The 12,987-nt window shown below is 42.7% G+C and overlaps 1 protein-coding gene across 5 annotated transcripts in view; it reads right to left on the bottom strand.

The window, feature by feature from the left end:
• ZNF410 (zinc finger protein 410) overlaps nucleotides 1-12,987 on the bottom strand; it is a 54,277-nt gene that overhangs the window by 14,985 nt on the left and 26,305 nt on the right. For all 5 annotated transcript variants that reach the window (XM_073011151.1, XM_007987246.3, XM_037984693.2 and 2 more), the window contains one exon: nucleotides 6,531-6,620. In XM_073011151.1, coding sequence (XP_072867252.1) covers nucleotides 6,531-6,620 — 90 coding nt within the window. The remainder of the gene's footprint in view (nucleotides 1-6,530; nucleotides 6,621-12,987) is intronic.

Here is a 12,987-nt window from a genome sequence, read left to right as displayed (position 1 = left end):
CTACAGTTAACATCAAATTTAATCATGAAAGACCAGGCACGGTGGCTCACACCTATAATCCCAGCACTCTGGGAGGCTGAGGCAGGTGGATCATTTCACGTCAGAAGTTCGAGACCAGCCTGACCAACATGATGAAACCTCACCTCTACTAAAAAAAAAAAAAAAAAATTAGCCAGCCATGGTGGCGGGCGCCTATAATCCCCACTACTCAGGAGACTGAGGCAGGACAATCGCTTGAACCCAGGAGGCAGAGGTTGCAGTGAGCCAAGATCACATCACTGCACTCCAGCCTGGGCAACAGAGTAAGACTTTGTCTTAAAAAAGAAAAAAATTAATCATGAAAGAATAAATGCTTATCCCCCAAGACTAGGGAAAAGACAAGGATGCATACTCTCACCACTTTTTTTTTTTTTTTTTTTTTTTTTTAAACAGAGTCTCGCTCTATCGCCCAGGTCAGAGTGCAGTGGTATGATCTTGGCTCACTGCAACCTCCGCCTCCTGGGTTTAAGTGATTCTCATGCCTCAGCCACCTGAGTAGCTGGGATTACAGGCATGAGCTACCACATCTGGATAATTTTGTATTTTTAGTAGAGACAGGGTTTCACCATGTTGGCCAGGCTGGTCTCAAACTCCTGACCTCAGATGATCTGCCTGCCTCAGCCTCCCAAAGCATTGGGATTACAGGTGTGAGTCACTGCGCCCGGCCTCACCACTTCTATCCAACATTGTACTGAAGGTTCTAGCCAGAAAAAGAAATTAGGCCAGGTGCGATGGCTCACGCCTATAATCTCAGCACTTTGGGAGGCCAAGATGGGTGGATTACCTGAGGTCAGGAGTTCAAGACCAGCCTGGCCAACATGCTGAAACCCTGTCTCTACTAAAAATACAAAATTATCCAGGTGTGGTGGCTCACGTGTGTAATTCCAGCTTCTCGAGAGGCTGAGGCAAGAGAATCTCTTGAACCCAGGAGGCAGAGGCTGCAGTGAGCTGAGATTTCTCCAAAAAAAAAAAAAAAGAAGTTAAGGCCAGGTGCAGTGGCTCATGCCTGTCATCCCAACATTGGAAGACTGAGACAGGAAGACTGCTTGAGCTCAGGAGTGTGAAGCCAGCCTGGGCAACATGGCAAGACCCTGTCTCTGTAAAAATTTTTTAAAAACCTAGCTGGGGGCTGGGCACGGTGGCTCAAGCCTGTAATCCCAGCACTTTGGGAGGCCGAGGCGGGTGGATCAAGAGGTCAGGAGATCGAGACCATCCTGGCTAACACGGTGAAACCCCGTCTCTACTAAAAATACAAAAAACTAGCCGGGCGAGGTGGTGGGCGCCTGTAGTCCCAGCTACTCGGGAGGCTGAGGCAGGAGAATGGTGCAAACCTGGGAGGCGGAGCTTGCAGTGAGCTGAGATCCGGCCACTGCACTCCAGCCTGGGTGATGGAGCGAGACTCCATCTCAAAAAAAAAGAAAAAAAAAAACTAGCTGGGGGCCAGCCATGGTGGCTCATGCCTGTAATCCCACTACTTTGGTAGGCCAAGGTGGGCAGATGACTTGAGGTCAGAAGTTCCAGACTAGCCTGGTCAACATGGTGAAAACCTGTCTCTACCAAAAATACAAAAATTAGCTGGGCGTGGTGGTGCATGCCTGTAATCCCAGTACTCGAGAGGCTGAGGCAGAAGAATCACTTGAACCTGGGAGCTGGTGATTGCAGTGAGCTGAGACTGTGCCACTGCACTCCAGCCTGGGCAACACAGTGAGACTCAAAAAAAAAAAAAAAAAAAAAAAAAAAAGCTGGGTACGCGCCTATAGTCCCAGCCTCGGGAGGCTGATGTGGAAGAACTGCCCAAGCCCAGGAGGTCGAGGCTGCAGTGAGCCATGATCATGCCACTGCACTCCAACCTGAGCAACAGAGGGAGACCATGTCTCAAAAAAAATTAATAAATAAAAAAGAAAAGAAAAGAAAAGAAAGGAAATTAAAGGCACCTAGATTGGAAAGGAAGAAGCATAACTATCTTTAATCTCCGATGACATGATCTTTTGTGTAGAAAACACTAAAAAATCTATTTTTTAAAAACTACTAAAAACTCAGCCAGGTGTGGTGGCTCATGCCTGTAATCCCAACACTTTGGGAGGCCAAGGTGGGAATATCACTTGAGGCCAGGAGTTCAGGACCAGCCCAGGCAACACAAAAAGACTCCATTTCTACAAAAAAAATAGAAATTAGCTAGATGTGGTGGTGTGAGCCTGTAGTCCTGTTGCGGGAAATTAAGGACTGGAAAGGCTGATATGGAGAACGGGAGGATTGTTTATTTTATGTACACACCAGCTCAGTGGATTCACATCCAAAAAGCTGAGCATTAAACAAAGACGGAGTGGGGTTTTTACAAACAGACTTACAAAAGTAAAACAAAAGCAGTTAATCGTGACAGGTCACGTAATCTATAGCATAGCATAACTTGTGGCCTTGCATAGCTGGTGGCCTTGTAACTGCATTGAAAGAAAAATAAGAACTGGCTAAATACAGACATTTGTAAAACAGTTATTCTTAAGAAGCCAGGGAAGTGAATAACAGTAAAGGAATTTGTCTTTCCCTCTTTTTTTTTTCCTTCAACTTTGCTCTGGAGGAGGGGGTATCTGGAGTCCATTCTTTTGGCCTTGGCTTCTCAAACAGCTTTACCTTTTAACTGTCCTTGAAGTGAACTTGCTAGGCAGAGGAAAACTTGTTCTTTTCTTTTTAACCCTTGCCTTGCCTGTTATTTTCTTGGAGTGAATGAATGCATATTTATTTTTAAATTTCTGCCTCAGTCCCAGCTATTGGGGAGGCTGAGGTGGGAAGATCACTTGTTCCCAGGAGTTCAAAGGCTTCGGTGAACTATGATGGTGCCACTGCACTCTAGCCTGGGCAATAGAGTGAGACTTTGTCTCTAAAAAAATAAACAGAAAAGAAAAAAATAGGGTGTAGGAGGAGGGGGAGAGCATCAGGAAGAATAGCTAATAGACGCTGGGCTTAATATCTAGGTGATGGGATGATCTGTGCAGCAAACCACCATGGTAAAAGACACCTTTACCTATGTAACAAACCTGCACATCCTGCACATGTACCCCTGAACTAAAAAGCTGGAAGGAAAAAAAAAAAAGAAAGAAACTACTAAAACTCAAGCACTTATCAAGGTTGCAAGATCAATGTACAAAATTCAATTATATTTCTACATACTAGCAATGAACAACTCAAAAATAAAATCAAGGAAACATTTCATTTGAAATAGCATCAAACATGAAATACTAGAAGTAACTAGAGCATCAATTCCTTATTCTCAAAATTCACAATTAAAAGAATTACACATTGATCCTGCCTTGGCTACGCAAATGATCAAATAGCCCTATACTTGATATTAGTGGAAAAGAGTCCAACTACAGAGTCCCACAGTACAGAAGAATTCCAACTAATGTGAAAAGAGTAAATGAGTAAGAAAAACCACCATTTTACAATCCTTAATGAAATAAGGGATTCAGGCATCATTTAGGAATAAAATCAAAAGGTGAAAGGTTGGCTGGGTGCAGTGGCACACGCCTGTTAATCCCAGCACTTTGGGAGGCCAAGGCAGGCAGAACACTTGAGGTCAGGAGTTCAAGACCAGCCTGGCCACATGGTGAAACCCTATCTCTAGTAAAAATATAAAAACTTGTGGGGCGTAGTGGCATGCGCCTGTAATACCAGCTACTCGGGTGGCTGAGACAGGAGAATTGCTTGAACTCAGGAGGTGGAGACTGCAGTGAGCCAAGATCACACCACTGCACTCTCGCCTGGGCAACACAGTAAATAACTGTCTCAAAAAAAGAGAAAGTGAAAGGTTCATAGGGAACTTTACAATATAGGGATTAGGCCAGCTGAACCCATGGATCAATTTTGACAACCAAGCACTGTGAGCTTCCTGATGTGACACAAAATGAAGCACACAGAACCATCTCTCACATATTCTTGCCCAAAACTTCCAAACTTTGAAGTTTTTAGAGCTTACTTACATTTATAGGAAATGTAGGGAAACAAGTTAAATGACATAAATGGAAGCAAACCAACACATCCAGAATGTGGGGTATTCTACAGGACTCAACTGACTGTGTTTTGCAACAACTCTATGAAAAAACAACAACAACAACAAAAACTCCATGTAGAAAGATCTAGAGTTTTAAAGACTTAATAACCAAGTATAATATTGGATCTTGTTGGATCCTGATTTAAACAAACCAACTTTAAAAGAAATTTTCGAAACAAGTAGAAAAAACTGAACATTGGTTATAAGATAAAACCAAGGAATTATTAATTTTGATAGGTATACCACCACTGTTGCTATGTAAAAAAAAAACTCCTCTACTTTGGTGAATCTTTCACATAATCTGACACAGTAAAGTAAAATAAAAATGCTCTACAATCCAAGCAAAACACATCTGAAGTCCACATCTAGCCTACAGGATACCAGTTTGCCATCTCTGCTTAGAACCTGTCATCATATTAAAACACTGCTCCACTCCTAATAGCTCAACTCTGCAATGCCCATTCCTGATTGTAATCTCCAACTTCCTTGCTCCCGCTGCAGTAGCTTGCTTTCCTCATAAGTAACTTCCAGTTCCTCCTTTCCACTTGTCATGTTCTGGCTTCCCCTTGTTTCCCATGGCCCGTCATTCAACAATGACCTGATTCCATTCTAGAATCCCTCTCCTCCTTGAGTTCATCTCTTACTCAGCAAGCCTCTGTTCTGATTAACCTCCATCACGTATTTTCTCCAGTGTCCAGCTTTTAAATTGTTCAGCAGTAGCAGAAAAAAGTAATAAAATCTGAATGTCTACTAAAAAAAGTTATGCTACTTACTCTCAGCTATGTCCTCACTCACTGTTACTTAGCAATCCTTTTATTCATTCTCATTGGTTCAATCAACAAATTCCAAACAGCTGTTGTACGCCAGGAATTGTTTTCTCACCTCCAACGAACTCACAAGGCTAGTCTACAGACCCCCTCTAGCACTCAGCATCCAACACTTTTCTAACCCCTCATAAATATGTGAGTCACCCTGACAACTGGAAAGCCCCCTTTCCCTCCTTATCTTCACTATCACTGTTGTTTTTTTTTTTTTTTTTGAGACAGGGTCTCGCCCGGTCATCCAGGCTGGAGTGCAGTGGCACAATCACAACTCACTGCAGCCTCAACCTCCTGAAACTACCATGCCTTTTTTTTTTTTTTTTTTGAGACGGAGTTTCACTCTTGTTGCCCAGGCTGGAGTGCAATGGCACAATCTCGGCTCACTGCAACCTCTGCCTCCCGGGCTCAAGCAATTCTCCTGCCTCAGCCTCCCAAGTAACTGGGATTACAGGCATGTGCTGTCACGCCCGGATAATTTTGTATTTTTTTAGTAGGCTGATCTCGGCAAGATTTCACCATGTTGGCCAGGCTGGTCTCAAACTCCTAACCTCAAGAGATCCACCCGCCTCAGCCTCCCAAAGTGCTGGAATTACAGGCATGAGCCACCACACCCGGCCACTACCATGCTTCTTGAATCAATAATCCTCACCTGCTGCCTCCATTTCTGTATCACTTTATAGCCAATCATTTGTGGAGTTGAACAGATTCTTTCACTGGGTCTCTTTCCATGCTCCCTGCCACTACACTGGAGCAGACTTCTTGACCAGACTGAAAAAAAGTCTTCTCATCTCTTCCTGTTTTGGTTTAGCTTCTGCATCACTGCCAGATTAACCTTCAGTAAGCCAAGTTTTCATCAGGTTGTACTTCCAGTAGGCTCCACAAACTCTCCTTTCTGACATTCTAGGCCCTTCTTAAACTACCTTCCCCGTCTTGTTTTCCAAGTAAATCACCATGTCCTACAGGAAAAAAGTCCTTCTGACAAGATACAGGTTTTTCCCTGGGCTGTACCTGACTTCTGGTTGAGAAGATGAGATATATCTGCAGAGTGAGCAAACTGACAGAATTGCAGGGAATTAATTTAAGGCTCCAAACAGAAAATGGGTCGCTAAATCTTACTCCTTTCTTCTCTTCTCCACATCTGCAACGATAAGGTTTGTGGTTCTATTTGCCAAAGGCACAGTTTCTGCCAAAATGGTGACTCAAGCAGGATCACTAACACCTGCTCAGAAGGCAGTAATATTACTGGTGCTGCTACAACTTATATCAATCTTTTTACTTTCTTCTGATATGAAATCCTCCCCAAGGATAAAAACATCAATTCCCAAAGAGAATCCCAAAGAGCGTCCACGTTTCATGTAACTTATAAAGCACCCAGCAGAGTGCCAAATTTGCTGTTCAAAAAAAGGCTGTATTAGAAACATAGCTGAAAATAATAATTAGATGTCCCCCCCCTTGATTATAAGAATTAAGGGCCTAGATTTCTGATTCCGTCATGATGATGAGAAGCTTTCTATCTTTATAGTGAACAGTCTGTTTCTTTTTAGGTGTCTTTATATCACCCCCACAACCCTTTTAGTCTTTTGTCTACTTTTCCTAAAATCTATGAATGGCAAAGGTTCTGATACCTGAGTGAACCACCAGATGTTTTCGGAGACTAGAATACTCAGCAAAGGAACGGCCACATCCTTGGGCTTCACAAAGGAAAGGTTTCTCTCCTAGAGACAGAAAATGAGATAAAGATTCAGTCTTCTGATGAACTGATTACCTGTTACTCTCCTTTCCCACCAACTTTATTCAGAGTCGAATGACTTACCTACTCTGATTTATTTAATTCATGTTATAATTTTAACTGGGCTACCTAGCAAGTGTTGCCTCTCAGTGATCTTTTAGTATACATCCCACTGACAGCCTTGCCCTTTTCCTTGGAATGGCTGCCTCAAAGCCTATACTTCCTTCTCCCTCCTGGCCCAAGAGCTAGAGAGTTGCATTAACCTACCTTCTTCAGTGATTCCCACCCTCTGAGGATATCAAGATTAATACTGAATATGCGGTCGGGACTTTTACCTTACATCAATTTTCTTTATGACTCAGTTTCTAGATCCATCTAAAAGTATAATTTTTTTGCAGATGAAGTCTCACTATGTTTCCCAGGCTGATCTCAAATTCCTGGGCTCAAGCCTGGGCTACAGAGAGAGTGTGAGACCCTGTCTCAAAAAAAAAAAAAAAAAAAAAAAATCAAAACAAAAAAGATGCAGTCTCTATCCTCTAAAAGTCACAGACCAGTGTGAGACAAATGAGTTCATTAAAAAAAAAAAAGTGCTCCCTTGCAGTAATTTTTGTAAGCAGCTGAATTTGAGTTCATCTAAAAGATGGCAAGGATGGAAGGAAATTTCAGGCACAAGGAATAGTGTGAGCAGAGCCTTGAAATTGAGAGTGCCAAGGGAAAGTTCAAAAAATGGCAAGTAAGGCTGGCACAGTGACATTACGGGAGCTGAGCTTTCTAGAAGGGAACAGCACTGCTAGATTATACTATTCTTTCAGACTGTACCACACAGTTTAATGTTTGCGATTCTCCAGCGGTAGCTTTTTTCAATGCTTTATTTGTATACTCATCCCTACCCCAGAATGCTAGGTACTCAAAAGTTATTGAAAGAATGAACAATATATTAATATATGTAACAGAACAAATGTCAAGAAAACAGAACATTTTAGTAATTACAAGGTCAAATGTTTCAAAAGATGAACTAAAGACCTCAATATACAAAAAGGATTTAGAAAAATATTCTACATAAGAATGTAATGGCATGAAATATTTGCATCAAGCTGGTTAGGGGATATACCTATTTGGAAACTTGAGAGGATGGTTATTTCACTGGGATAAGGGACACAGGAGAAGGAACAGGTTTAAAAGGCAATGCAGCAAAATGGTGAAAAACATGGCCTTTGGGGTCTGTTAATCCAATTCTGACTTCAGATCCTGGCACTACCACTTATTTGTATGGGGAAGGTGTTTAATCTCTTTAAAAATCAGCTTTTCATCTGTAATACGGAGATAATACAATTTCAAAAGTGTTTTGAGGATTAAATGAGATAATACCAGGTAAATATTCAGCATGGTGCCTGGCACATAGTAAGCCCTCATAGTAAGCCACTGAAATAGCAGCTTTACTTTTTTTTTTTTGAGACAGAGTTTTGCTCTTGTTGCCCAGTCTGGAGTACAATGGTGCGATCTCCACTCACTGCATCCTCTGCCTCCTGGGTTCAAGCGATTCTCCTGCCTCAGCCTCCCTAGTAGCTGGGATTACAGGCATGCGCCACCATGCCCCAGCTAATTTTTGTATTTTTAGTAGAGATGGGATTTCCATGTTGGTCAGGCTGGTCTGGAACTCCTGACCTCAGATGATCCACTCACCTTGGCCTCCCAAAGTGCTGGGATTACAGGCATGAGCCACTGTACCCAGTCAAAATTGTTCTTTTGAGATGGAGTCTCGCTCTGTCTCCCAGGCTGGAGTGTAGTAGCACGATCTTGGCTCACTGTAACCTCTAACTCCCGGGTTCAAGCAATTCTCCTGCCTCAGCCTCCTGAGTAACTGGGATTACAGGTACCCATCACCATGCCTGGCTAATTGTATTTTTAGTAGAGATGGGGTTTCACTGTGTTGGCCAGGCTGGCCTCAAACTCCTGCCCTCAAGTGATCTGCTCGCCTCAGCCTCCCAAGGCGCTGGGATTACAGGTGTGAGCCACTGTACCCGACCTGAACTGCAGCTTTAATTACTATCAATACTACTAACAAAGATTTGAGGTCAGTTTTGACATTTGAGATAAACTGAGTTGTCAGCATTTAAATATAAAATCCTTGGAAGAGCTCTGGGATCATATCAGAATTCAAATTCCAGCTCTGCCATTTCCTACCTGCATGATATTGGGCAAGTTACTTCTCTCTCTAATCTTCTGTTCCTTTATCAATAAGTATAGCATCTAAGGCATAAAGTTACCTTAAAGATTAAATGAGATAATATATATGTGGTTGGTACATATTAAAGTGTCTCAACAAATGCTAACTTTTATTATTATTATTATTGAGATTCAGATCTGTGAGGCATCTAGGGAGTGTCCGGAGCTGCGTGCCCCGGCCATAGCGAGTAATTATTGACGATTAGACGCCTGAGCTCTATTCATTTCCACCTCTCACCTCCTTCCCAGATTTGTCTTTTCCCTGTATTAAATACCTCGCACAAGATGGCGCTCTTCCTGCTTCTTCTTCACCCATCTTTCCCGCGGGGCGCGCGAAAATTGTTACTTCGTAGCAAAATTGTTACTTCCTAGCGCAGGCGCAACATGACCACCGACCGTTGAAACTGAAACCTGCCTGGCCGCGCCCTCTGAAATGAGATCATTTCCGCCTTGGCCCAACCCCTTCCTCTCCAAGTGTATATAAGGCACTGCATTACTGCCATTAAACGAGACTTGATCAGAGCACTGTCTTGTCTCCATTTCTCGTGTCTCTTGTTCCCCAAATTCCCACTCCCTCCTCCAGGGCCTGCTTCGACGATCCCGCGGGCCGGGATACGTGGCGCCCGAACAGGGACCTGGAAACGAGGGACTCCGTGAGGAAGAGGACGCCAAAGGACGGTCGACCGCTAACGAAGACAAAAGAAAGTGAACTCTTCCGATCACCGCGGGAACCTGCCGCGTCAGAATCGAAGGTAAGTGACGCGTCCGAAATGGGACAAGAATTAAGCCAACATCAGATCTATGTAGGACAATTAAAAGAGGCTTTAAAGATACGAGGAGTAAAGGTTAAAGGTAATGATTTGTTTAAATTTTTTGATTTTGTAAAAGACACTTGCCCTTGGTTCCCACAGGAAGGAACTATTGATATTAAAAGATGGCGTAGAGTAGGGGATTGTCTTCAGGACTATTATAATACTTTTGGGCCAGAAAAAATTCCTGTGACTGCCTTCTCTTATTGGAACCTCATTAGAGATTTAATAGATAAGAAGGAGGCCGATCCGCAAGTCATGGCTGCGGTCGCTCAGACAGAGCATATTTTAAAGGTTAGCTCCCGCTCTAACCTTACAAAGCCTCCGCAAGATACGGAGGAGGATCTCATTTCCCTCGAAAGTGATCATGAGGAAATCAAGTCTCCTTCTGTAACAGATAAAGAAATGCCACAAGAAAACAAACCAAAAAAATACCCAATTTTACAGATGCTTCAAAAAGAGGAGGAAATTAATAAGCCTAATCAATCAGACATAAATTGGGATGATTTAGAGGAAGAGGCGGCTAAATATCACAACCCTGATTTGCCTCCCCTTACTTCATACCCGCCCCCATATAATAAGACACATAATGAGGCTTCTGCGCCCATTGTTATGGCAGCAATAGATCCCAAAGAAGAATTAAAACAAAAAATTGCTCAACTAGAGGAACAAATTAAACTTGAAGAGTTACATCAATCATTGATAATTAGGCTCCAAAAGCTAAAGACAGGAAATGAAAAAATACCCAACTCAGACGCTATGGAGGGTTCCTTGCGCCCACCTCAGCGGCCTGGACAACATGTTCAAAAAGGGGGGTTAGTTGCTAGCCGACATAGAGAAGACTCCTCCCCCAAAGACGTTTTTCCGGTCACTGAAACCATAGATGAACGGGGACAGGCTTGGAGGCATCATACTGGATTTGACTTTACTATTATAAAAGAGTTAAAGACTGCTGCCTCTCAGTATGGGGCTACTGCTCCATATACTCTTGCTATAGTGGAATCTGTAGCTGAGAATTGGCTCACTCCTACAGACTGGAATACCTTAGTTAGGGCAGTCCTTTCTGGGGGAGACCATTTAATTTGGAAGTCAGAGTTCTTTGAAAATTGTAGAGACACGGCTAAAAGAAATCAACAGGCAGGAAACGGTTGGGATTTTGATATGTTAACTGGTTCAGGTAATTATGCAGACACTCAGGCCCAAATGCAATATGATCCTGGATTGTTCTCGCAAATCCAGGCTGCCGCTACAAAAGCCTGGAGAAAACTTCCCGTTAAAGGAGATCCAGGGGCCTCGCTCACAGCAGTTAAACAAGGACCCGATGAGCCATTTTCAGACTTTGTGCATAGACTTATGACCACGGCAGGTAGAATCTTTGGAAATGCAGAAACGGGTGTAGATTATGTTAAACAGTTAGCTTATGAAAACGCTAACCCCGCCTGCCAAGCGGCAATCAGACCTTATCGAAAGAAAACAGATTTAACAGGATACATTCGCCTTTGTTCAGATATTGGGCCCTCATATCAACAAGGCCTAGCAATGGCCGCCGCTTTTAGCGGCCAAACAGTAAGAGACTTCCTCATTAACAAAGGTAGAGATAAAGGGGGATGTTTTAGATGCGGTAAAAGGGGACACTTTGCAAAAGATTGCCATGAAAACCAAAATAAAAATCCAGAAGCAAAAATTCCAGGCCTTTGCCCAAGGTGTAAAAGAGGAAGGCACTGGGCAAACGAATGTAAATCTAAAACTGACAGTCAAGGAAATCCTTTATCCCCTAGGCAGGGAAACGGGATGAGGGGCCAGCCTCAGGCCCCGAAAAAAGCATATGGGGCAGTCAGCTTTGTTCCAGCCAGCAGCAGCAATCCATTTCAAAACTTAGTAGAGCAACCCCAGGAAGTGCAGGACTGGACCTCAGTTCCACCTCCCACACAGTACTAACACCTGAAATGGGACCACAAACCTTAAATACCGGAATATATGGACCTTTACCACCTAATACTTTTGGGCTGCTTTTGGGAAGAAGTAGTGTCACCATGAGAGGCTTACAAGTCCTCCCTGGAGTTATCGATAATGATTATGAAGGAGAAATTAAAATTATGGCCAGAGCTATTGATAGTATTATTACTGTCCCTCAAGGAGTTAGAATAGCTCAGTTAATCCTGCTACCTTTGGTCAAAACAAATAATAATATCCAACACTCTAATAGAAATATAAAAGGTTTCGGATCATCAGACATATATTGGGTGCAACCAATTACAAATCAAAAACCCTCTCTAACCTTATGGTTAGACGGGAAGGCATTCACTGGACTAATAGACACAGGGGCTGATGTAACTATCATTAAACAGGAAGATTGGCCCTCTCATTGGTCTACTACAGAGACTTTAACTCACTTGAGAGGAATTGGACAAAGCAGTAATCCTAAACAAAGTTCTAAGTACCTAACATGGACAGATAAAGAAAACAATTCAGGCCTTATTAAGCCATTTGTCATCCCTTACCTACCTGTTAACCTTTGGGGGCGAGATCTGCTCTCTCAAATGAAAATTATAATGTGTAGTCCAAATGATATAGTTACTGCACAAATGTTAACTCAAGGATACACCCCTGGCAAAGGTCTTGGAAAAGGAGAAAACGGTATTCCACAGCCTATACTGGTTTCAGGACAACTTGATAAAAAGGGGTTTGGAAATTTTTAGCTCAGGCCACTGACATACCTGCACCCCAAAGGTGCGCTGACCCCATTACTTGGAAGTCAGATGAGCCCGTTTGGGTTGATCAGTGGCCTTTACTCAATGATAAACTAAGTGCTGCCCAACAGTTAGTGCAGGAACAACTGATAGCAGGACATATTGCGGAAAGTAATTCTCCTTGGAATACACCTATTTTTGTTATTAAAAAGAAGTCTGGCAAATGGAGACTCTTACAAGATTTAAGAGCGGTAAATATCACTATGATCCTTATGGGTGCCTTACAACCAGGATTGCCTTCACCAGTTGCGATTCCTCAAAAATATTTTAAAATCATTATTGACCTTAAAGACTGCTTTTTTACAATTCCCCTTCACCCTGCTGACCAAAAAAGATTTGCCTTTAGTCTTCCATCTACAAATTTTAAACAACCAATGAAGCGCTATCAATGGAAAGTCTTACCTCAGGGTATGGCCAATAGTCCTACCTTGTGTCAAAAATATGTAGCTGCTGCTATAGAGCCAGTCAGAAAAACATGGACACAAATGTATATTATACATTATATGGATGATATTTTAATAGCAGGGGAAATTGGCGAACAAGTCTTACAGTGCTTTGCCCAACTCAA

Source organism: Chlorocebus sabaeus, chromosome 24 (assembly GCF_047675955.1).
Source record: "Chlorocebus sabaeus isolate Y175 chromosome 24, mChlSab1.0.hap1, whole genome shotgun sequence".
Classification (NCBI taxonomy): Eukaryota; Metazoa; Chordata; class Mammalia; order Primates; family Cercopithecidae; genus Chlorocebus; species Chlorocebus sabaeus.
This window is presented reverse-complemented; position numbering and strand designations above follow the sequence as displayed.